Source organism: Tenrec ecaudatus, chromosome 16 (genome assembly GCF_050624435.1).
Source record: "Tenrec ecaudatus isolate mTenEca1 chromosome 16, mTenEca1.hap1, whole genome shotgun sequence".
NCBI classification, from domain to species: Eukaryota; Metazoa; Chordata; class Mammalia; order Afrosoricida; family Tenrecidae; genus Tenrec; species Tenrec ecaudatus.
Genome location: NC_134545.1, coordinates 112,016,364 through 112,041,066, shown reverse-complemented (window position 1 = coordinate 112,041,066; position 24,703 = coordinate 112,016,364). Strand labels below are relative to the sequence as shown.

At 61.7% G+C, this 24,703-nt stretch overlaps 3 protein-coding genes across 6 annotated transcripts in view; 1 reads left to right on the top strand and 2 right to left on the bottom strand.

The window, feature by feature from the left end:
* STK32C (serine/threonine kinase 32C) overlaps nt 1–2,639 on the top strand; it is a 40,051-nt gene extending 37,412 nt beyond the window's left edge. The window contains exons 10-12 of the mRNA XM_075534347.1: nt 38–169; nt 1,146–1,213; nt 2,101–2,639. Of these exons, the coding sequence (XP_075390462.1) occupies nt 38–169; nt 1,146–1,213; nt 2,101–2,227 (327 nt within the window). The 3' untranslated portion in view covers nt 2,228–2,639. The remainder of the gene's footprint in view (nt 1–37; nt 170–1,145; nt 1,214–2,100) is intronic.
* A 1,300-nt stretch (nt 2,640–3,939) lies between these two features.
* DPYSL4 (dihydropyrimidinase like 4) lies at nt 3,940–14,725 on the bottom strand. Its single transcript, XM_075533740.1, has 14 exons — nt 14,687–14,725; nt 12,241–12,329; nt 11,103–11,287; nt 10,311–10,475; nt 9,678–9,739; nt 9,509–9,589; nt 8,590–8,658; nt 8,243–8,363; nt 7,076–7,232; nt 6,625–6,766; nt 6,253–6,423; nt 5,857–6,036; nt 5,198–5,363; nt 3,940–4,507 (listed from the first exon to the last, which is right to left on the bottom strand). Exons 1-14 carry the CDS (start codon nt 14,723–14,725, stop codon nt 4,416–4,418), a joined length of 1,719 nt encoding a protein of 572 aa, XP_075389855.1. The 3' UTR covers nt 3,940–4,415.
* A 1,579-nt stretch (nt 14,726–16,304) lies between these two features.
* The window catches only part of JAKMIP3 (Janus kinase and microtubule interacting protein 3), a 66,102-nt gene continuing 57,703 nt past the window's right edge, over nt 16,305–24,703 (bottom strand). For all 4 annotated transcript variants that reach the window (XM_075534127.1, XM_075534128.1, XM_075534129.1 and 1 more), the window contains 2 exons: nt 23,563–24,437; nt 16,305–18,185 (listed from right to left, as the gene is read on the bottom strand). In XM_075534127.1, coding sequence (XP_075390242.1) covers nt 24,291–24,437 — 147 coding nt within the window. In that variant the 3' untranslated portion in view covers nt 16,305–18,185; nt 23,563–24,290. The remainder of the gene's footprint in view (nt 18,186–23,562; nt 24,438–24,703) is intronic.

The window sequence follows — 24,703 nt, the reverse complement described above, 5'->3', positions numbered from 1 at the left end:
CGAGGGGCGACCCAGCCACTCAGAGCTGTCCCCACAGAAAGGCCGCCTGCACTGCGACCCTACCTTCGAGCTGGAGGAGATGATCCTGGAGTCGAGGCCCCTGCACAAGAAGAAGAAGCGTCTGGCCAAGAACAAGTCCCGGGACAACAGCAGGGACAGCTCCCAGTCTGTGAGGATGGGGTGGGGGTGTTCCCAGTCTGTGAGTGAGGATGCGGTAGGGTGCTCCCAGTCTGTGAGTGAGGACCGGGGTGCTCCGTCTGTGAGCGAGGGAGGGGTGCTCCCAGGGGTGGGGGTGGTGCTCCCAGTCTGTGAGTGCAGGCCCACATGAGGGAGTGCTCCCTGTCTAAGTGCAAGAGGTGCTCCCTGAGTCAGGCCAGGTCTGTTGGAGACCCTGGCCCTGAAGCAGCATCTGTTCTGATAGGACAGGGTCTGGGATGGGGAGGGTCTGGGAGGAATCCATGGTCAGGTGGCCCCCACAGCTGTCAGCTCAGCCTCCTCTCAGGGCTGGGATGGGACGGGGCCAGACCCCCACAGGCAGGGTGCTTGGACTGGGGTGAGTTGGGTGGTGGGCAGGAGGTGAAGGCCCTTGGTGCTGAGCCAGTCTCTGAGCAGCTCTAGTGAGACGTGATTCCAGCCCAGCCAAGGCCTCGGGGTGAGGGCCAGCAGTGGATGATCTTTCTGGGAGAGTCCTCCCGGCCCACAAACTCTCTGCCCTCAGGGATGAAGGTCTAAACCTCACCCGACACGATCCAGTCCAGTCCACTCAGGGCCCAGAAAGGACAGCCACGTCCCCAGTCCTCACAGCTTCTCCCAGAGCTGGCATCCCCCACCCCTTCCCTGTTGCCCTAGTGAGCATCCCAGGAAGTTCCTCACACGTATCCCCCTGCTAGAGGGGACCTGGCCCAGGTCCTGAGAGCCTGCTTCAAGGAAGGGCCCAGGAACAGAGCCTGGACAACGGACATGTGGCCTGTCCCAGCTGTGTGGCCCAGAGACCTTGTCAACTGCCTGCCCTGCCTCGTGGGGCTGGACCTCCCACCTTGGGCACCCTTGGTCACTGGCTGGGGGTCCCCAGGAGAAGTCCGCTCCCTGCACCCAGTCTGAGGGCAGAGCTCCAGCAGCTCACGCCCGCGTCTGTCTGCCGGCAGGAGAATGAGTATTTGCAGGACTGCCTGGATGCCATCCAGCAGGACTTTGTGATCTTCAACCGGGAAAAGTGAGTGTGACGACCCCGGGCCACACAGCACCCACAGGCCAGGGGCCAGAGCTCCTGGGAGACTTATGTTCTAAACTGAAGCAGGCGGCTGGGATCACTGGCTTCCGGGCAATGACCTCCTGTCCACGTGGCAGTTGTCAGTATTCCAGGCCAGCTAACACTCACTCACCCACGCCTCACACACTTACTCACTCACCCACCCACCCACTCACTTACCCACTCATTCACCCACTCACCCACCCTACTCACTCACCCATCCACTCACTGACCCACCCCACTCACTCACTCACTCACCCACCCCGCTCACTCACTAACCCACTTCACTCACTCACTCACTCCTTCACCCACTAACTCACCCACCCTGCTCACTCACTAACCCACCTCACTCACTCACTCACTCACTCACTCACTCACTCACTCACTCATTCCTTCACCCACTAACTCACCCACTCCGCTCACTCATTTACTCACTCACTCAGCCACCCACCACCCACTCAGCTCCCTGTCTACCCGGCAAGAAAGGGCAGGCCCACAAGCCCCTGTGGTGTCTGGGCTGTAGAAGGAAGGGCTTCCTGGGGGAGGGGGCCCTGAGGCCTGGCCTGACTGTTCCAACTGTGACTGTGGCAGAGCCATGTGTGGACATGGGCCACTTCCAGGGTGGGCGCTCTCGGCCTGGCAGGAGCACAGAGCTGTGTCTGTGACGTCAGCTGAGCGCTGTCCTGCCCCAGCTGACCTTCAGCCCCTGCCTGTCCTGGAGTGAGGTCTAGGCAGGGAGGTCTGTGGGGTGGGCACCTGTGGGTGACCACTGTGAGCCCGTCAGTCTGTGAGAGGCAGTTCTGGGAGTGCTGACCAGGCCTTTGACCCCTCTCTTTGCCCCAACTCTGCAGGCTGAAGAGGAGCCAGGACCCCACAGCTGAGCCCCGCGAGGAGGAGGAGCCCCGGGAGGATGGCGAGGTGGCAGGGTCCACCCTGCCCATGTGTGGTCCCCTCTGCCCCTCAGCGGGGAGCAGCTAGGTGCTTGGCAGGGGTGAACTCTTGGGACAGAGCCTCTGTGGCCACCAGGACAGGGCGCCAGGAGAGTAGGCCGAGGGGGGCCACAAGCACCATCACCACCTCTGGAGCGGCTGCCTGGCTCTTGAGCCTGGGACCTTCTCAGGACAGTGGCCAGAGGGGCCGGTGCTGCAGGTGAAGGGGCCAGGCCCAGGGCAGGTGCCACCTGGGCCACTGCCCAGGCCTCTCCGGACCGGACTGTCAGAACCCCGAGCCCAAGCACTTGGCGGCCCAAGCTGTGAGCCTGGTCCCTGTGGGTTCATCAGGGGTGGGGGTGGGAGGAAAAGAGTGTTTTATAGTGACACCTCCCCCCACCCCCTGCAGTTTCTGCTGTCTCTCTCATTTTCACTTCAGAATTACACAAGCAACTGTCCAATGCCCTACAGTGAGTGTGTCTGTCTGCCTGCTTGCCTGCCAGGCGTGAGGGCTTGAGGCCTGGGGCAGGGCAGGGAGGATGCCCACCTGTCAACTGCTCATGGGTTTGATGGCTCAGCCCCTCTTATCGATGGGTGGGGGCACCCTGGTGCAGAGAGCACCCAGGATAAGTGACTGCTGGGTGGGAGGCAAAAGGGGGCAGCAAGCCATGGACAGCTGTTTGACCAAGGGGACATCTCCTCTTCCATGCCCACCTTTGTCACGCTACTGGTTGGAGCCCCAGGATTGATCCAAGGACATAGTACTGACCGTCTCTTGCAGAGCTGGGTGGCACCCTGGGACATTGGGCCTGAGTGGTCACCCTCCTACCCAGTGCTGGGCAGAGCCGGACGCAGGAAGGGCACTGCATGTACCCATGAGTGACCCACAGATGAACTGATGGCACGTGAACTAATGAGCAGCCAAACAGTGAGCAAAGGACACCACTGCCATCTGGTCAATGCAGCCCCCTGGGGCGAGGGCCGTTCTCCCCACTGCCCTCCCCGGGACACCCCTCTGGAACTGTCTGCCAAAGTCCCAGAGCCCACACCGCCTGGGCTGAGAGCCGGTGGGTCCCACAGGCAAGCCCAGCCTCACCACTCGCTGCCCGACCCAGTTGCCTCCTTAAGTGCCCGCCCCAGGCTGATGCCAGGTGGGTAGAGCTGGCGTGGAGCTCTCTGAGGGCACCCAGCTGCCCTCACCTGGACCACCTCTCTGGTCAGCTGGCACCTGCATATGTGCAGGCGAGGGGCTGTCTGTTAGTCTAGGGCTCTCCTCACACTCAGCTACCGAGCAAACTGCCTTCTGCTCCACAGCCTGCTCCCAGCAAGTTGCTCCGCCCACCCCAGACCCTCCAAACTGCGTAGGTGGGCTCACGCTGGGTTACACACAGAACTGGATTGGGACTTGGAGAGCTTTGCCACCAGGCAGGATGGGTCCAGGCACCCACCATGTGTAAGGGCAGAGCCTCTGCTGCCTGCTGAAGGCTAAGCTTCCAGTGCTTTGGGGATCTCAGGGCCCCCACCTTTTCCAGGGGTGGTGAGTCCCAGGGTCTTCCTGGTGTGTGTCTGACCTAGGGGTCTCAGCCGGCCTCTTGGGGTCCCGAAACAGACTTCTCAGCCCCCAGCCCTCTCCCTCATACCCAGCCTCCTGTGGTGTGAGGCCCCTCCCTGGAACTGAGGGAAACAGAGTAGGCTCAGCACTCTGGGGGCCTTCCAGCTCTGTCTTTAATGGACCTGAGGCGGTGGCCGCGTGTCTGGGCAGCTCCCAGGCGCCGACGACAGCTGTGGTCAGTACAAAGGCTATGATGCTACATCTAAGACACCCGCAGAGACAGCTGGAGGAGAGGTGGGCCCCGGACACCCGGAGGCCGGATCTCCGGAAGCCGTCCCTGAAGTTTCGGCAGCTGCTAGGACCAATGCCCTGTCTTGGTACGGGGGACCCTTTGGGGACAGGTGGGGCCTGGGCCTGGGTGGCAGTGACTTGGGGGGAGGGAACAGCTTCACAAGCTGTCCTCATGACCCTGGCTGGGCAGTTGCCCCCTTTCTGTTCAGGTATCGGGGCCCTGAGCTGTGTCTGCTGAATCCGGCAGTGAAATGCTGTCCAGTCCAGCCCCGGCTGGGGGTCCCATGGTGGCAGGACCTGGGCCACCAAAGCAGGGCTCTGGGGGAGGCGAGGCGAAATGGAGCACCATTCCATCTGGGAAAGGGGTGACTACAGGGGCCTGGGGAGGGGTCACTTAGGAGAGGGAGGTGATGTTGGAGCGGCCGCCGGGGGGTGCCATGATCTTCTGAGCCGTGCGTCTGGCCACGTGGTCATCGGCTTGGGACCCTGGGAGGAGGACAAGGTGTGGGTCAGGGCGGGGTCCCCTCCACCCAGCAGAAAGGCTGGGCCACCGCAGCTCCCCAAGTTCTCTTAGATGCACGCGCGCCAGCAGACTGGGGTTCAATGTGGCCCCTGCCCCACCCACCCTGAAACAGCCTATGTGGGACCAGCACAGGCTGGGCTGGCTCTGCACCCAGACCTGCCCCCCTCATAGCTCGTCAGATGAGCAGGATCCCCATGAGGACCTGCTCCAGGCCTGCGTCCCTCCAGATAGGAGACAAAAGGTTCCCTTCCCCGGGTGGACAGGAGGTCCCTCCCCTACACGTACACTGGCTATAGCCCCGGCAGACCAAGCTCCCTCCATCTTGGCCAGATTTCCTGGGGTCATCCTGCCTGTCACCCTGAGGGTCTGGGCAGGTGACCAGAGCAGGTGGCGTAGGGCAGGTGACCAGGATGGGTGGCATAAAGCAGGTGACCCGGCAGGTGGCACAGGGCTGACTCAGAGTCCATCTCCCCTCTCAGGAGGCATCTCATACTACCCCTGGGCTACAGGTGCCCAGCTCGCTGCCCACCTGCTGGCTGCCTCTGCCTGTGGGCCCAGCTGAGGATGGGCTGTGGCCGATCCCACAGATGCTCCTGGGTCCCTCAGACCCCCACCCGCTCACCCTGCAGGCCCCAGCCTGGGGTGCAGCTCACCTGAGAGGCTGAAGCCAGACTGGTGCAGGTTGCGCACGGGTGGCAGGGAGATCTTGCCAGGGCAAGAGGTGCGCACGGGGGCACCGCTGGCCGCCTTGGCAGGCGCTACTGCCTCGTGAACCGGCCCGTCGTAGAGGCCCCGGGGCACCCCGTGGATCTCTGCCAGCTGTGACGCAGGGGCCGTGTGAGGGCACTGGGCACAGGACGCTGTTCCACCTACTCTGGGCAGCTCAACCGTGCATACCACTCACACCTACTTCCCAGGCACACATGGGCACACATTCCCACTCCCCATACATGTGTACACACCTCCCTTATACATTCACCTGCATACCTCCCCCACCAGTACACACACACCCTCCCTCCTCAGCATCCCCTGCACCTGTGGTCAGGGTCCAAGCAGGACAGACTCACAGGAATCACCTCTTTGGGAAGGAGCCCCTCCATCGCACCTCCGCTGGTCTGTTTGAGGACCCCCCTCTGTGGTCTATATGGAGACCCCCCTCTCTGGTTCCATGGGGACCCCCTTGTCTGCACAGGGACCTCTCTTTCAGGTCAGTATGGAGGCCCCTCTCTCTCTGGTCTATACGGGGTCCCCCTCTGTCTGGCCTCCATGGGGACCCCCTCTCTGCACGGGGACCCCAGATGCAGGCACTCACCCTGTTCCGAGCTTTTACCCTCTTGTAGACAAAGTCGGGGAAGGTCTTGCGGGGCACGAAGCGGCCGGCCCCAGGAGTGACCAACAGGTTGCCATCCTCTACCACTACCCGGCCCTGGCTGACGACCACCGTGGGCGCCCCTCGACATTCAACGCCTTCAAAAATGTTGTACTCCACGTTCTGGGGAGGAAAGGAGGCCTGAGCCATGTCTCTCCGGCCCAGCCCTTCCCTGATCAGCTGCCAGGACACCCCAGGCCTCTCACCAGGCAGCCACCAACTGCTGGCTCAGGAGCTGACCTGTCTCAGGCCTCTGCCCTATTCAATGGGCAGCACCTCCCAGGAGCACCCCACCCGTGTCTTGTCTGGGGAGGGTGAGACCCCAGCAGGTGCTGTTACCAAGTGGTGGCTCTTGGCAGAGATGACCCTCGTCGTCCTGGGGTTCCACAGGACTAGGTCCGCGTCTGAGCCCACAGCCACCCGGCCTTTCCGTGGGTAGAGGTTGAAGATCTTGGCGGCGTTTGTGCTGGTCACTGCCACAAACTGGTTCTCGTCCATCTTCCCCGAGGCCTGGGAAGCAAGGAGACCTCCTGAGGATGGGCCAGGTGCCCTGGCCACTTCCCCACCCAGGGGCTGCCTGCATGTGGCCATGAGGGGCGCTGCCAGAAGCCCGGCCACTGGACACTGGAGAGACAGGCTTCCCTGGCTTAGGGGGAACCCCATACCCACTACCCCTCACTCCCAGACCCCACCCAGGGCCACTGTACCTACCACGCCTCGCTCCCAGACCACAGCCATGCGTTCCTCCACCCCATTGGTGCCCTCAGGGATCAGCGTAAAGTTGTCCTTGCCAACAGCCTTCTGGGCCGTGCTGAAGGTGCAGTGGGCACTGCCTGTCACCTGGAGGTCCCCACTGAGGACATGCTGGGGTCAGCAGCAAGTCAGGGGCTTCACACCCCCCAGGCTCCCAGGGAAGCACCCAAGGCTCAGAGGTGGTCCCACCCAGCCATTAGGACTGGGCTGGGCCGGTGCCCGGGGTCTGGGGTTAGGGCTGAGATGGGAGGGTGTGGTCAGCAGTGAGGTGAGTGAGGGGCTAGAGGGGCATGTCCATGCACAAAATCATGTGGGGGACCCCAAGCCCGGCCCAGGCCATCCTCAGCAGAGCTGGAAGGATTGTGGGTGTGTGGAGGTTGAGGCCCTGACCAGCATGAGGCACCATCACCTGGACAGCAGGGCAGTGAGGTGGTCCGAGGTGCTGGGGTCCGGACTGATGGGGGGCGAGGTGACAAAAGCCGCGGCTTTGGCCCAGTTCTTGCTCCAGTAATGGGACCCGTCGGTGCCCAGGCTGGCTGTGATGGGCTCCCCAAACACAACAGCTCCTGTGGGGGGCAGTGAGAGCCAGGGTCCACCTGCACAGGTCACCGCCTCCACCTGGCCCAGAGACCCCAGGGGAGCGACCAGACACAGCCCTGGGGACTCCCGAGGCCCGCAGAGTCTGCAGGCCAAGCAGGTGCTGGAGGGGGAGCCCAGGCTCCCCAGGTGAGGGAGGCCCGCCCTGTTTCTGGCTCAAGAGAGGGAGTGCTAGTTTCAAGCCTTCCTGCAGTAAACGTATCCACTGGATGGGTGTTGCCACCCTCAGGACCCAGCCAGCCCAAGGCACCTCAGCTAGGAAGGAGGCAGGGTGAGGGCAGGACCCAGCCTGGGGCCTTCTAGGCTCACCAGCCCACCCCTCACCTAGGGCCCACCCCTCCCAGCCTGAATATTCTGGGGGAAGGGGGAGACAACTTGGGAGAAATCTTTCTGTTTCCCACAGAATATGGCCCCACCCTATCCCAGCCCCACACCCCTAGCCTCCTGCCCACCATCCCCAAGCCTCAGACTGGGGTTTCTTAAACCTTCCCCACTCAAGATCCTTTTGTGTCCGTGACATTTGGGGGGAATCCCTGGGACTCTCGTGCGCTCATTTTGAATGGCGTTGTGGTCACTGCAGGCTCAGAAACCTGACTGTGGTCAGGTTCTTCAGGATCCCCACATTCCATCCCATCGAGGCAATGGCGACCTGGTGGGCCCCACAGCACTGCCCCTGTGGGTTCTATTCCACACCGCTGGCCTTGTGGGCAGTAGTCCAGTGAGTGACCATCAGGGCTTTCTCACCACATAGGGTTGTGACCCAGTGTCAGAAGTTTTTCCTCCTTGGCCGACACTCCACTCTCAGCTCCAGGCTGGGGGCCCCCGGGTCCCAAACTCCAAGGGCCTGCACTTCACCCCACTTCATCTCCCAGCTCCAGGCTGGGGCCCCCGGGTCAGGGCCTGCCCCCAGCCTCCCCCAGCAACCAGCTCCAGGCTGGGGGCCCCAGGTCCCCCCTCCCTGGGTCCCTGCAGCACTCACCTCGCCGCTTGGCCTGGGCGACCACGTCCGCTGCGCCCTTGCTCATCACCTTGGTGACGTACAGCGGGCAGTTGGCCTGTTTGGCGATGGTGACTGCACGGTACGTGGCCTCGGCCTCTACCTGCATGGGGGGCACTCAGGCTTCGAGAAGCCAAGGCTTCCTGCCACCTGGGTGGAGGGGAGACCTGGGCCCACCTCGGGGACCCCTGGTCTCAGGTCAAGGGCTGTGGGTGACAGTGGAGCACACACGTGTGGGGGGGTCACGGGATTCATGAGGCAGAGGAGGAGCACAGTCCCTTGTGGGGAAGGGCAGGGCAGTGTCTGCACTGGGTTGGGCCGGTCTTTACCTCCTCGGGGTGGCTAAGGACATGGCCCTCTGGCCCAGTGATGCTCAGCTCCAACATCCGCTTCTGTTCCTGCAGCACCAGGCCCCATTCAGCCCTGTGCCCCCCTATCCCACCTACCACCCGGTCAAAGACTCCCCCCTCTGCCCTGTGCTCCCCAATCCCTTCCACTACCTGGTCACAGACTTCCCCCTCTGCCCTGTGGCCCCCAATCCCTTCCACTACCCGGTCACAGACTTCCCCCTCTGCCCTGTGCCCCCCAATCCCATCCACTACCCGGTCACAGACTTCCCCTCTGCCCTGTACTCCCAAATACCATCTACCATCTACTACCCAGTCACAGACTTCCCCTCTGCCCTGTGCCTCCCAATCCCATCCACTACCCGGTCACAGACTTCCCCTCTGCCCTGTGCCTCCCAATCCCATCCACTACCCGGTCACAGACTTCCCCTCTGCCCTGTGCCCCCCAATCCCATCCACTACCCGGTCACAGACTTCCCCTCTGCCCTGTGCCCCCAAATACCATCCACCACCTGGTCACAAAGCTCCCCCCTCTGCCCTGTGTCCCCAAATCCTACCCACCACCCAGTCACAAAGACTCCTCATTCAGGCCCTGCTCAGCCACCCCACCACCCTTGCCCCAGAGATCCCACCCTTAATAACACCAGGCCCCGACCCTGCCACTTCTTCCCCAAAGACCCGTACCCACTCCAGGGCCCCGTATCCCAACCCTGTACCCCCTGGAATCCTCTAGGTGCCCCCTAGTGACCCTATCCCACAGACCTCCCCCTAAACCCTCACAATACAGTACATGTGAGTTCTGTGCTATCCTGCCCCCCACAACCACCAAGGCCTCCCCATCACAGTCGAAGGGAGAGCCTTGGGGAGGTGCCCTCCCAGCCCAGCTCAAGCAGGACCCCACCTCATCCACGATGTCTCCGTTCTCCGCGTGCACTAGGGCCAGGGCCCCTAGGTCTCGGATGATGCTGAAAATCTCATACATCTGGTTGGGGGGAGGCATTGGGGGAGTCCCAGGGTCACAGTCTGCTGGACACTGAGGGACTCCACCCCTCCCCCTCCTCACCCCTTACCTGGCCATCAGCACACTGGCATCTGTCCTTGTATGCCATGAAGACCAGGAAGGAGTTCACACCTGGTTGGTGGGGGAGGATCAGAGGGCTCGATCTGATGGTAGGTCTCCCCCACCCCAACTCTGCAGAGGCTCAGGGCAGGCAAGCAGTCCTCACCCTGTGGATGCCCAGCAAGCTAGACCAGAGCCCTGTCTTGCCCCAGATTGCTGCCCTCACCCCACAGAGTACAGGGACTCTCCCCGCCTGTGGAGAAGGAGCGCTTCATAACAGCATAGCAGCCCTGGGGGTACAGTAGGTTAGACGCTGCTCCCCACAAGGCTAGCAGTTCACACCACCAGCTGCTCCTTGGGGGCAGGTGGGGCTGTCAGACTGTGAAAAGTTAAAGAGCCCGTGGGGCAGAGCCACTCTGTCCTTAGTTGGGTTGGCATGAGTCAGCAGGTTTACACTGCCCTTGTGCAAGAAGCAGCTTGGGTCTCCTGGGAGACGGGCGGACACACAGTAGGGAAACTCGCTGAAGCTGGGGGATGGGCACATCACGGGGACAGCCGGCAGGACCAATCTGTGAGCACTGTGCTGTGGCCAGGTCTGCAGGGTCCCCAGCTGCCTCCTGGCCCCAGGTGCCCAAGCACATACCCTTGTCCTTGACCAGGGCTTCCAGCTCCTCCTTGATGCTCTCGTGCCAGCGGGTGATGTCCACGTGCAGGGAGTAGTCACAGCAGGCCAAGCCATCTGCCCGCTCCCGCCACTGCTCATAGGCTGCCAGCAGGCTCATGCCCGCATCCGGAAACACGTGGTCCACTGAGGGACAGTGCAGTCAGCCCTGCCCTCCCACTGGCCACTGAGTGCCACCCCCAGGAGGCAGCGCAGAGCTGGTGCAGACAGGGCCTGGTTCTACAGCCAGACCTGCACTTGCCCCACACCCGGCTCACTGTGGGGACGGAGGGTCTGCTCAACCTGCCTTCCGCCCACACCCACGGCCCACCCAAGGGGCAGCGGGGCCCAAGGGTCTCAGTCCAGCCTCCAATGATGGGGATGGGCTCCTTTGGTCCACCCACATCCAGGTCCGCACCTCCCCCAAGGTTTATACCCCTTTCCCAGGGCCACCCCCTCCCCGGTCCACACACAGGCAGGTACACACATTGCAGGCACATGCCCCCAGCACCCCCCATTAGTCTGCATAGCACGCGTTGGGAGGAAGAAAACATCTGAGTGGGGGGAGATGGACGCAGAGGCGTGTGAGGCCTGAGCCATACACAGCAACTTCCAAACTGTGAGGGTGACTGCAGTTCTAGTTATTCCAGATCCCACGTGTGGACCCTGCCTCTGTCATCAGTGGATGGCTGCAGACACCCTCTCCTACAAGACCCCACCCTGTGTGTGGGCGGGGGAGTGGGTGCTCCCTGGGGAGGTGGGCCCGGAACTCACATATCATGGTGGTCCCTCCCGCCAGGGCTGCCTTGGTGCCCTGGAAGAAGTCGTCAGCCGGGACCATGCCCAGTGTGGGCATCTGCAGCCGTGTGTGCACGTCAATCCCGCCTGGCAGGACCAGCAGGCCATGGGCATCGATGGTTCTGATGTCCCCTGGGGCCACGAGCTTCTCCCCAATCTGCCTGGAGACCACAGGGAGAGTCCACTGGTGACAAGGGCCCAGTCAGAGCCGGAGCGCCTCAAGATCCCCAGACCATTGGCCTGAGGTGCCACTGCCCCAGCTTGCCCGGCAGTGGAGGGCAGAGTAGCACCTCAGACGTCACTGTGAGCTCCATGTGCCACCCAAGGCCATCCACCTGCGACCCCAGGGCTAAGGCGGGCTCAGCAGCAAAGATGAGAAGGGGGGCAGGGGGACTAGGCCCTGGGGACCAGGACGAGCAGGTGCAGTGACAACAAACTCTGACATGCCCTGGAACACGTAACCTGCGCTACAGCCTGGCCTGCACTGACCTGGGTTCCCAACCAGTGGGATCCGCATGGGCCGTCACAACAACATTGTATTTCAGAACAAGCCCAAACGTGGAGGAGGCCGCCCGCTTTCCCGCTTTGCAGGGGTTCTGCTGGAAAGTCATGGGCCAGTGGTGGGCGCAGCTGGAGAACCACCCACAGAGGCCCCAAAGCAGACCCTCCACGGCCCAGTCGGCCCTGGGTCCACCCAACGGGGGTTACAGAGTGAAGCCACCCTGTAATCTTCTCAGGGGACCAAAGCAGACCCATTGTGGCCTAATCAGCCCCCCACCCCTGGCCCAGGTAGAGTGAAGCCAGCGCAGTTTTCACAGGGGCAAATGGCCAGGTGGCTTCTATGACATGGGGGCGAGTTTGACCCCTATCTCGAATCTCCTGGGGATGGCTGCTAACAGCTGTGGGAGGAGCCGGCACACACCACGCTGTGTGCATGTTAACACAGAGACTGGGGGCGGGGGCGGGGGCTGTGCTAACACAGCGACCTCTGGAGGCCAGGCCTGGCTCAGTGTGGAAAAGAACCGGAAACCAGCACCTTTATAGGAACCTCACCCCCAATAAACCACTGGATCCCATGTGGGCATGCGTGGTGCTGCGGGGTGGGGGGGCTTACTTGATCAGACCGTCTTCCACCAACACATCCGCGTGAAAGGACTGGTCATCATTGACGATCTTCCCGCCCCTGATCAGGAGCCCGTCGCTCTACGGACACAACACAAAGGAGCTGCTTCCGCAGGCCCTACTCACCGGTGCCGAATTGTCTCGGACATGCACGGCGTGTATCAGCCCGTGTTGTGGGTGACACTGCCCTTTACAGAGCTCCGGAGATGGCCAGTCTTTACGAGGGCTGGCAGCACCAATAAAAGTCACCCCATGCTGCCCTCCACTGTCCAGGCAGGCTGGTCACCATCCCACCCAGCCCCACCCCCAGGACAACAGGGCTTTCTCTTGGTAGGAACAAAGCTGGGGCGGGGGGCCACGCACTGCATGGCTTGTCTTGGCAGCTGTGTTGGGAGATAGGCACAAAGGCCCCTCCAGAGGCCCCTACCTCCCCGTCCCTTGTGCTCACTCCTGTGGCTGTAGGTCCGGCCCTCGGGGACAGAGAAGGATGTCGACACAGGTATAGATTGTGATGAAGGCGAGGAGCACAGAGAAGTGGCAGAGGGAGAAAGGCGGATTTCCCAGCTGGGGATTTAACAGGAAGGGCCTGAGGCAGCAATCCTGGAGCACAGCACTGGCTCTAAGTCACACGGCAGGCTGTGCAAAGACCCTGGGGTTGAGGAGGCTGGAGCTCAGAGGCTGGGGGCTGAGCCTTGTGGAGAGGCCAGGGCAGAGACCCAGCTGAGAGGGAACAGGCAGGGCTGGGGTCCTGGGAAGGGGTTCTGGAGGTGGGCTTGGGGTGTTTGGAGGTGGTCTGGCTGTGTCCAAGTGAGGGCCCGTGTCGGCTGCTGCATAGAAGGTGAGCTGTGTAGTAGCAGTGGGGCCCTCATCCAGGGAGTTTCTGGGATTGAACAGGTGAGGGCTGGTGGGCCAGCAGTGGGTGAGAGGCAGGGCAGCATACTGGCCAGGCCCTATGGACTGACCAGGGCAACCTGGCCCCTGCCCAGCTTATTTCTGAGTCTGAGTGCCTTGCCCACTACTCTGACTTGGTGCATTGAATGGAAAAGGCTAGCCAGTGTCCACGGGAGGGGTGGGGTGGGGGGCGGCATTTGGCTTGGCTGAAGGTTTGGTGATCACACTGCCCCCTCTGGGGAGATTTCACACTTTAAATGGGGGAGGGACACTCTCCGTGGAGTGCTTCATTGTACTGCACCGTGCATGTCACCAGAGTGAGCTCCAGTGTCGTCAGTGAAGCTCGGCAGACATGGCCACTCTGTTAAGTTCCAGCTGAGTCCGGGAGACCATGGCCTGAAAACAGGGCTCTGTGATACTCTAGCCCTGCTGTCGGCAGCTACTGGGCCAGCCCTCTCTACCTGCATCCCTGGTCCCTGTGTGACCAGACCCGGCTCTGGCCTGGCTCCTGCCAGCGTTTATTCAGCCCCTCTCCTGCCCCAGTCTCTTATTGGGCAGGAAGAGATTTTCCAGCTGGGGTCCTCCTGTCACCCCACTTCCCCAACTGCTTTCAGCTCCTGGACTCAGACACTGGAAACCTTTCTGAGTGTGTGTGTGTGTGTGTGTGTGTGTGTGTGAGAGAGAGAGAGAGAGAGAGTGTGTGTGTTTGTGTGTATATGTGGTATGTGTGTGCATATGTGGTGTATGCGTGAATGTGTATGGTGTGTGAGTGTGTGTGTGTGTATCTGAGAAAGGGGGAGTGTACATTAAGGTAAAAGTTAAACAAACACATGTGCACCCGCCTCCCCCATTCATCAGTATCTTTCTGGCCCAGCTTTGGCAGAGGTGCTCCCTAGGCCCTGCCCCCTGCACCCTACCAGGGTCCAAGCAAGGGTCTGACCCAGTGAGGGGAAGTGAGCCCGTCTGTGCGGGGTGGGGACTCCTTCCTCAGAGGACCCCAACCAGAGCCCGGTCTTCCCTCGAGGATAGTGGATTCCGACCCTCCTGACTCCCTGAGGGTCTCCCAGGCGGGCGGCAGATTTGTCTCCTGGCCGCGCTGAGGGTTGTTGGGATGGGGGTGGGGGTCCCCGGACCAGGGCTCCTGGAGCGCTGCCCCCGCCAGCTCCCAGAGTCTTGGTGCTCCAGCTCAGGAGGGTCAGGGCGGCCGCTTTGTGCTGGACAAAGGCCCCAACGCGCGGCGTGTCCCGGGGGAGAGGGCGGTGGGCTCTCCACCCCAGGCTGCCGGCGGACTAACAAAGGCCTGCCAGCGCCGGGACGGGGACGGATGCTGTCCCCCATTCCCGCTCTAGGTGTCCTGCTCCGTAGGCGGTCTGCAGGCGACCTCTGGCTGCAGCCGTGAGCGAGAAGCAGCCGGGCGCGGAGAGCCGGCCCGGGGCAGGGGTGCCAGGGGCTGGGGTCGCGGCGGCCGGGAGAACCAGAGCCCGGGCGGCCGCGGGGGGCGGGGGGGCGGTGTGTGTAGGAGATGGGGGTGGGGAGGGGGGTCTCACCGTGATCCGGGGGGCGCTCTTCTTGCCTTGGAAGGACATCCTGCTCGTGGGGCGATCACTCGGGTTAGCCCACGGCCTGGTTCGGCGCGACACGTAGGTTCCCCGTGGGGTAGGTGGCGCACAGGACTTGAGCGTGCGCGTGGGCCGCGGGAGGCCGAGTGTGAGCGCGCCGGGCTGCACGGCCCCGCCCCGGTCTCTGGCCCCGCCCCCGGCCCGCCCCTCCTCCGGCTCCAACCCGGGTGGGCTTCTGACGTCGACACTGCCCTGGTGACCCCGCACGAGGTACACAGACCTGTTCACGAGGGGTCACACGCACGCACGGCGCCAGGCTCCGATCCCTGCGCCCCGAGCCAGCCCGGTGGGCGCTTTCTTGGTGATGATGGGCGGGGTGTCACTGATGCTGGTTCTCAGAGGAGCAGCGTCTGGGGGGTCGCCTGGGTCGCTCCAGGCGCCGTCTCTGTTCCAGCCAGTCCTGGGTGTTTTCAGTGGGACCCGGAAAGGGCAGAAGCGCCCGGCAGGCCCTGGGTTGTGTGTCCGGGCAGTGGATTAGCCTCTCCGGCCTCCTCTGCCAGGCTGCTCCCCCAGGAGGACCCCCATCCCCACCCCCGGGAAGCAGGAGACACAGAGAGAGGAGACAGCGAGGGATGCAGAAAGAACACAGAGATCCTTGACGAGATGCAGACTGCGAGGTCGGGTGAGGACGTGGGCACAGCAGGTGTCGGAGGGTGGGATGCTGTGCCACGCCCTGAGGATCTGGGCAGTAGAGGAGAGGTGTAGGTGTCTGCGGATATAAAGCGCCCAGACCCCTGGTGGCTTTGCCGTGTGGTCAGACCCTCGCTCCCTGTGGTCACTGCCCACGATGACCACGGTGACCGTGTCTTCCTCAGATCCCTTGAGGTGTTGTGCGCAGCCCGCTGCTCTTGGAGCTCTGGCTGAACGACGGCTACCTGCGTCGGGCGCCCTCAGTTCGTCCTGTGGACGTTGGGCGGTGATGGACTTATGGAGCTGGCGCTGTCCACGCGGCGGGTGCTGAACTCGGGGAGCAAGTCGGGAGCGCCAGCTTGCTGAGGAGAAACTCAGGAGGCCCTGTGAACACCCAGGCCGTTCCGGCTCTGTGGGAGGTCCCACACCAGGCAAGAAGGCCCTGATCCCCACACGCTTAGCACGTAGGGGTGGGGGGGCAGGATTCCCATCCACATTAGCTACTGCCGCCCACTGGACATCTTGTCTTGCAGACAAATGTCTAAGCCCAGGGTCACATTCTCTGTGAGCAGCTGGGCCCATACTGTGGTGCATCCACTACCCTGCTCCCTGAAACCTCTGCAGTGGGCGTCATCACAGAGGGTCCTAGGACAGAACCTGGCCACTCACTGAGACCCTGGCCGCTCACTGAGACCCTGGACCCCCAGACCACGTTCTCCCTGCGGTAGATATCTCCAGGGTGGGGCGGGGTGGGGGCTGGGAGTGGGGAGTGCTGACACCCATCCTCCTCTCTAGGTGTCCTGAGAACAAACACTAGAACACAGAAGTGATCAACACAGCTGGCACTGTCCAATCTGTGACCCTGAGGGCGGTAGGGGTGGGGGAGAGGAGGCAGGGGGTACGTTCTGAGGTTTAAAACAATTTTTTTATTAAAACTGTACAATAATTTACAAACGAATAAAAACTCTGGTATATCTCATAGGAATCACAATACAAAAATAAGTGTAAAATCTGTGGTTGATCACCGTACACATCTGTGCCAGGCCTGGGAACCCTGCGGGCAAGCAGGGAACAGAGGGTTGCTTGTTTAGGACGTGACGGTGACATGAATGCTACCTGGTGAAGTGGCACCAGGAGACAAGTCCCAAAGCACATTTGCATACACAGCCGGGAGAGCTTCCCCACCCCTTAAAAACATACAGTACACAAATAGAGGCTTTGATACATATCTTCACAAGGAGGTTTTCCTGAGCCTAACCTGAAACCCGCCGTGACCCTCTGGGAGCACTCCACCACCTGCACAGCACTCCCCCTGCCTCCAGGCAAGGCACGCAGGCCACCCCCCACCCCAGGTACTGGCTTCTGCCAGGCCGGCCACTGCCCATGCCCACCTCTCTGGTGTGAGCCGAGCAACCTGATGCCCCTGTGGCTCCCCAGGCCTGAGGCCTGGCATGCATAGTGGGTGTTGGGCTGCTGTGCTAGCAGTCCCCTGCTGTGGACGCATGGCCCATGGTTACTCACCCACACATCTGACTCCCTCCCCTCCCCACTCCTACCCTAAGTCCACACAACCACCACTGTGGAGCCAGAGCCTACACACTCCCCATAGGAAGGCCTGAACCACCGCTGCGCTCCAGGCTCATAAACACTTGGGTTCTGCAGGGGCACGCTGGCCCGGCATGACCAGGGGCCAGGGTTTGCAATTTGCCCCTCTTCTTCTGGAAATAGCTCTCAGCTGTGTCCTTGGATGAGAAGAGGTGCTGGGTGACCAGCACTGACAACCAAGCCTGTCCTTGAAGACCAGAACTGGCATCCCAGCAGAAGGCAGGCTATGGACGCATCCCGAGCCCGGTGTCCCCGTGCTGGGGGAGGCCCACAGAGCTGCAACAGATGCCTCCTAGTCCTGGGCACGCATCACCTGCCTCGCCCCGAGAGCTGGCCTTGAGGACACACAGTTATCACGATGCACTTCCTTCCGAGGGTCTGGGGGTGAGCGGGGGAAGTGTGGACTCTGGACGTCTGTACAACATGCGCGGTTGTGAGGGTCCACACCGAGGAGGGCGGGCTCGGGGTGCAGTCAGCCACATCTGCGGTTCCACGCGTGTCCACGCTGGGCGTGAGGCGCTGCCAGCACAGGGCGGCTGCAGGGAGCAGAGTGGGGTTAAGGCACGCTTCTGGGGGCCTGGCGAGCGCAGTCCACCCACAGCCCTGAGGGAGCTGTGCTAGCACAGAGTATTGCCGGCTTCCCTCTGGGGACAGCGCATACATGCCCACACGTCGGAAAGGACTCTTCAGGGAGGGGCTCCCACTCAGCAGCCCAGGCTGGCGTCACGTGATGGAGTGACCATGATGACAGGGGTGGGGGACGGCCAGAGCAGGAAGAGAAGGTGGTGGTCTCTTGGCCGAAATTCTGTGCTGCCAGGGAAGTGCTGGTCTGACCCTGGAGTCCCCAACCACACCTGAAGTCACTGGACTGGGCACTCTTCTTCCCGCAGACAGAAACTGGCACTAGGCCCTGCCCTCAGCCCAGGAGGCAGTGGCATCTCTGGTTCCCGGTGGTCAGTCTCCTTGGCACCTTCATGGAGCTGAGACTCCTCGCACTGCAAGCACGCACATATACCCACAGACCCTCAGTCACACACATGCATGCTCCTTGTCAGTTTGGCCCCTGGACACCCTCTGAGCCCTGAGCGTGAGTGTAGCAGAACTGGCTCCCTGGCTGTGCCCGGCGCCCTCTGGGGTGAGGCTCTCCTGGTTGGGAGCCTGGTCAGCTGGCTTCCCCAGGTGTGACTGCTCTCTGAAAAAGATGGGAGACAGGGCTGTTTCAGTGTGGGATCCTGGGACTGCCTAAAGCCTGGCTCTCTGTGTGGACTGCGGGTGAGGCACAGGGTGTCTGTGGCAGGACCATTCCCACCCTCCCTGGGGACAGTCGGAAGAAGCCCAGCCCACCCACGGAGTGGCAGTTACACCAGTGCACAGACACTTCCAGCTGCTGTACAGGCTCAGAGGCCAGTCAAGGATGAGAAGGCATGACACCGACTGGCCAGCCGGGCAATAGCTGGGCACTCGAGTGGGCAGGGGGAGCCGCTCCGGAGGCTGGATACATCATGCCCGTTGTACATACATTCAGCTGGTGCCACAGGGGAGGCCAGGTGGCAGTGTTTGGAATCACGGAGCTGCTGGTGGGAGACTCGCCCTTCCTGTGAGTCTAGGGACCGGGCTTGGGTAGGAACCCACCACTGACAGTGGGCCTGCCAGACACCTCTGCCTCTTCCTGATGAGTGACTGCCAGGGGGATGCTGGCCGAGCTGACTCAGGGGACAGGGAGGGCCTGGGTCTACCCAGTGACCCCACTTTGGGATGTGTGGCAGTCCAGGGGGCAGTGGCCGAGGTGGCCGTGGCGGAGTGGTAGGGGTGGTGGTGGCTGGGTCTATCCTGTGTATGTGGACTCCATGTGCTCCCCCCACCCCCATAGAAAACCCACACCAACACCCAGGACAAGAGACGACCACACCTGAGCCCCTCCCCTACGCTCTGCGGTTTGGGAAATTCTGACGCATTTTCACACAAAACAGGAAAACATGGCCGCCACCATGAACCCTGTCTGGGGCTGAGGCCCCTTCCCCCAAGGCTCCAAGGCAAGGGAACTCAGAAGAGGGTCTACTCACCCCCCAGCCCTCACCCTCCCCACAGGCTGAGCCTCCCCTCCCTGCCCCCAGCCTCTGCAGTCCCAGCCCCCACTGGGGCGTCTGTTCCCAGAAACCCCCTCGGCTTCCCAGGAGGGCTGTTAGAGTGGGGATGTGTGCTTGATGGCATGGGGAGGGGCCATGCCTCACTTCCCCTGCCCCCACCCTGCGCCCCACTGGGTCCAGAATCGGCCAGGCCCGGAGGACAGAGGACACAGCCCCACTGGCCGGTCCCAGGCTTGAGCAGCACTGACACATGCAGACTGCTTCGTGCTCACACCTGGGCTCGGCTCTGCCCCTGCCCGTCTCAGCAGCTGCTCCCACCATCCTGGGGGCTTGCTGGCCCTCCTGTCACCGAAGTCTCTCTTATTAACAGCCTCCTGGTCACATGAGCCACAAGCCCTATTACCATTCTCACCGGATGGCTGGCTATGGCAGGCAGGACAGCTGGCGTGTGGGCCACACAGCTGCCTAGGGACCCCAGCAGACAATGGCACCATGGGGGATGGGCCAAGGCTTCAGTTAAGGCTCAGCTCTGCTCCACAGGACTGGCCGCGCTTCAGAGGTGCAGGTCCCTTTGGTGCAGGGTCCCCTTGGTGGCACAGACCCCCAGCACAAGATCCCCTTGGCACAGCACCCCCCGCCCCCCGCACCCATTCCCCTGAACAGAATACTATCTGGGGCTGAGGCCCCTGCCCCCAGGGCTCTAAAGTAAGGGAGTTCACCAAGTGTGCCCACTCACACCCCTCCAGGCTAGGCCTGCAAGCCTGGCCCCAATGGTGCATCTACTTCAAGAAGCCCTCGCAGTGGTCCAGGGAGGGCCATTAGAATAGGGGACCCAGAGCATGGCCGAGCCTCTGCTGGCCCTCGGTCAGCCCCTCACCTCCTCCTTTTGTTTGTTTCTGTGTCTTACTCAGCACTCGGGGAAGGAAAGTGGGGGGGGTAGGGGGATACACTGGGCCATGCAGGGGGGTACATGATACTAAAACACAAAGGCACCTTTGTTTTGGATTGAACAATGGACTGTATGTCAACGGATATGTTGGAATGAGTAAGGTATGTCAATTAAAATATTATTAAAAATAGACAAATATTTATAAATATCAGATAGACAGACGGGCAGACAACCAAACAAATAAATAACCAAGGCTCCTGATCCCCATGGGGGCTAATGGCCAGTTAATCACCTCATTCCCAGGAGGGTGGATTATTTTAGCACTGCCGCCGCCAAGACTGAGGACAGCTTCTGCCTGGAGCCTCCAGACAGACAGCGGGCAGGGAGGCGGTGGGCTCTGTCCCTGGGGACCAGGAGCATGGCATCCTCCCTCCCTGACTCCCAGTGGGTGTGGCACAAGGGACAGGGTCACTCCAGTCAGGACGAGCTGACCACAGAGGAAGGCCAAGACCAATCGGGTCTTGAACCACAAAGAGGAGGTGTGCGCGTGGGCCGGGGGCGAGGGGACACGGGGGCCCTGGCAAAGGCATGACAGGCAAGAAGCCAGGGCACTGAAGGAACACGTCCACGCTGCCTGAAGTGGCGAGCCAAAAACAAGGCTCGAGGAATTGATGGGATACCGCGTGAGATGGTTCAACAAGCTGACGAAGCACTTGCTCATCTGTTCCAGGAAAGTTGGAAGACAGCTACTGGGCCAACTGACTGGAAGAGGTCCCTGTGTGTACCCATTCCAGAGAAGGTGACCCGACAGACTGTGGCGGTTACCAAACAGGATCACTGGTATCACACCCAGGGGCCTTGTTGCTGGAGCGTGTTCTGCAATGGTTGCCGCGGGACATCAGCAGGGAGCAGCCAGAAACCGAAGGCGGATTCAGAAGAGACTGTGGAACGAGGGATATCATTACTGATGGCAGATAGAGCTTGACTGGCAGCAGAGAGATACTGAAAGATGGACTTGTGCTTTATGCACGATGTAAAGGCATTTGGCTGTGTAGATCAGGACAAGCTGGGGCCATCGGGAGGAATGGGGATTCCATAGCACTTCACTGTGCCCACGTGGGACCTACACTGGGGTCAAGAGGCAGTTGTGGGAACAAAAGCAGGAAAGGTGTTGTTGGGGCTGCGTCCTCCCGCCACAGTCACTGAGTCTGCATACGGAGCAGATCAGGAGAGAGGCTGGTGGATCTACTGGAGGCAGGCTTGTTAACAGACTGTGATGTGTCGGTGGCACAGTCTTGCTGCTGAAAGAGAGGAGGACGTGCAGGGCTTGCTGAGGAAGATCAAGGACTGCAGCCTTCAGCATGGATGACAACTCAATGTAAGGAAGACCTGAGTCCTCACACTGGACCCGCCGGTAACATGAGACACCGAGAAAAGGCTGACGGGGTCAAGGACGGCAGCTTGCTTGGATCCACAAGCAATGCTCCCGGAAGCAGCAGTCAGAGGTCAAAAGACATGCTGCATGGGGTCAGTCTGCTGCACAAGACTTCTCTCAAGTGAAGAGCAAGGATGTTACTTTGAGGACTAAGGTGTGCCTGACCCAAGTCACAGTGTTTTCAACCGTCTCCTCTGCCTGTGTGAGTTGGACATTGACTGAGGGAGACCAAGGGAGGGTGGATGCAGGTGAATGATGGTGCTGGTGGAGACAGGGACAGCATGCTGGCCCGCCAGAGGGACACACAGAGCTGTGCTGGAAGAAGGACGGCCAGAGTGAGCCTTAGAAGCGCGGATGGCGAGACTTTGTCTCCTGTCCTTTGGGTTGCAGATGACTCACAGCGCTTCCCTAGAAGGCCATCAGGAGGTGAAGCATTTGGACATGTTGTCAGGAGACACCAGTCCCTGGAAGAGGACGCCATGCTTGGTAAAATAGAGGGGTCACCAAAACGAGGAAGACCCTCGGCGAGATGGATTAGCACGCTGTCAGCAACAATGGGCCCAACCATGAGAATAACCGTGGGGACGGCGCTGCGTCCCGTGGGGTGGCCGTGAGGCAGAACCAACGTAAAGACCCCGAGCAGCGGCAACGGTCTTGGGGGCAGCCCCACGAGTGAGCGCTGCACCCACAAGGCTCCCAAGAAGATAGATGTTGGATGATGACCCGCTCACTCTTTTTCACTCCATCGAGTGGATTCTGACTCACAGAACAGACCTGCCCTGTGGATTCGGAGGCAGCCCCTCTGTCTGGGAGCAGAAAGTCCCATTTCCCTCTTGCTGGTGGCTTGCTGCCCGTGGAGGCAGTAGTCTTACGCGTCACCCCTGCAGCAGAGTGGACACGCAGACGCAGACTGCTAAAGAAAGAGGCATGGGGCCGGGGACCAGGCTCCTCTGAGTGACTCTGGGGATGGGGTGGGGTGGGGAAGGTAGAGCAGGGCCCTCCCCCTGGGTGGTGTCCACTCCCGCACTAGGAAGCAGGTGTGTGCATTCCCAGCTACTGGAACTGCCTTTCCACACGCAGGTGTCCAGGTTCAGCGCCAGGGCCAGGTGGAGGTTGGCTGGGTCAGTGCGCCCCCGTGTGGTCAGAGGCTGGCATCTCCTCCATGTTAGGGGAGTAGACAAGGAGGGCCCTGGACCACACTGGAGACTGCAGGCTGTCCCCCTCCGGCCATTGCTGGACACCGGTGGGACATGAACAGAATTGTTCCAAGGGCGGGGTTGTCGCTGGCCTGCCTGCTGCCTCTTCCTCTACCCCTGCACATCCCCGCATCTCGTGGGAAAAACCCACAAGTCCTACAACTCTCCCATAGTCCCACCACGCGAGTCACAGGTGGCACTGGCTGTCACTGCTCCCACCCAGTGGACAGCCAGCTGGGTCCCCCACACAGGCTCACAAGGATGCCTGGGCTGGGTGCCACAGTGTGGCCTGGGGCCAGTCCCTCCCAGCCCAGAGCAGACAGGTGCTGGGCCCAGGGGCATAGTAAGCAAGCCAGTCAGTGGGCACGTCCTACCCCGGCCCCGGCCCCGGTCCCAGCAGCAGCTCCCTAACCCAGGATCCGCTGGATTCCAGGATGGGCACTCTCGGGCAGTGCTCACCACTCCTGACAGAGCCTTGGAAACCAGTAACTCCCTCTGAAAGCACCCCAGGAGCACCATGCGGCCTCTATCCCGATCACTCACCCACAGGCTGTGGAGTGAGGGGCCAGGTGCCCCATCTTCTGGGTGGGGAGGGTCCCAGCAGGTTCTGACATGAACCTGCTCACCAGGAGACTCCAACTGGGTGGCAGCTCTCCGGGGGTGGGGAATATCTCCCCCTGGCTCTGGGAGAGCAGCCGCCCTGTACCCCAGTTTCCCAGCCAGTAAGGGGAGCTCAGGCTTTTGCTTGCTGAGCTGAGGTGGGGGGCTTTCTTCTTGGATGCTCTGGTTGGGGAAGATGGGACAGGAGACAGACCCCCTGGTGGGGGGGCAGGGCGATGGTGGCCACCAGATTGATGAGGCTCCACCAGTGACCCCTCTGACTGAGCGGGGCCAGACTGGGGACCCATGGGCCCTCTTGGTGCAGGACATGGGGAAGGCCGGATGAGGCAGCATGTCCTTACCTGAGGCCAAGGACTTGGGGCTCCCTCACGTTCACCAACCTGCAGGTGCACAGCTGACCCCTTGGCGGAGCTGATGGGCTCCTAGGTCCCTGGGCGGCGACCCTCTGAGGTCCCTGGCTGCCCCTCGGGCTTCTCTGGTCTCTGTTCCCTGAGGGCCAGGTTCTTGCTGCTCAAGTGTCCTTGTTGACGGTTTCTGTCCTCGTGCACCCAGCCTTCCCTTTCCCACTTGAGTGCTCAGTGCAGGGCCCTGGCCGCTGGCTCTGGCATGGGGGACACGCAGGGACGCTTGGCAGGGGGATGTCCATCTTGATGGTGGGTTCTGTCTGTCTGTCCGGCCAGCAGGTTAGGACACTGGGCGAGTGGCACAGTGTTGTGGAGGTCCGGTGGTGTCTGTGTTGGGGGTGGGGTGGGGTGGTTGTGTCCTCCTGGGGGACATGCCCACCATGGAGTGACTGTGTCACAGGTCTCATCTGGCCATCAGGAGCCAGCCCAGCTCTTCCCGAAACCTTTTCCGGGGACCGGGACCAGTCACCGTCAGCAAGGGGCTGCTCACAGCAGGTCTGGACACCTCGAGGCAGTGGGGGTCTTGCTTGGCCGGGCTGTGTGAGGGGGCCATCTAGGCAGCTGCCAGCGCAGCCCAGGGTGCCCCACTGGGAGCCCTTCAGACATTGGGCACCAATAGCCCCTTCAGAGGCATTCCAGAAAGTTCCACCTTGGCGTGATCCTCCTCAGCCCCTCTTCCTCAGCAGGGAAGGGTTCCAGCCAGTCAGGTCCTCTCTGGCCTTCAGGGACACACTGCCAGGCTCCGCTCTCCCAGCTGGGCAAGTGCTGTTCCCTGCTCCGCTGGGTGGGGAGGGGTCTGTGCTCGCCAGGGGCTGCAGTGATGGAGAGTGGGGTCAGGGGGGCGTGCAGGAGAGGGAGCAGTCACAGTGGGGGTTTGGCAACAGCTGGCTGCCTGCCTCAGAGGTTCCCCAGGCCCTGAGACCCTTAGGCACAGGTACCACAGGGTGCTGCATACATGCCCTCCTACAGGGGCACATCACCGCGGGGGGTACTGCCCTCCACCTCTCCCTGAGTCCCTCTTATAGCAGACCCCTCTGGAGCCCAGGCCCCAGAGCCCAGGGTCCCCTGCACCCACCGG

Bases quoted from the DNA above. Each gene is read 5' to 3' on its own strand.
- DPYSL4 (XM_075533740.1), bottom strand. From the start codon at position 14,725: ATGTCCTTCCAAGGCAAGAAGAGCGCCCCCCGGATCACG. The intron at 8,364-8,589 runs GTAAAGACCGGC...CCCCCCATGCAG, and splicing joins TCCTTAGCCACCCCGAGGAG to GTAGAGGCCGAGGCCACGTA. The intron at 4,508-5,197 runs GTGAGCTGCACC...TCCTCCTCCCAG, and splicing joins GTCTGGCTTCAGCCTCTCAG to GGTCCCAAGCCGATGACCAC.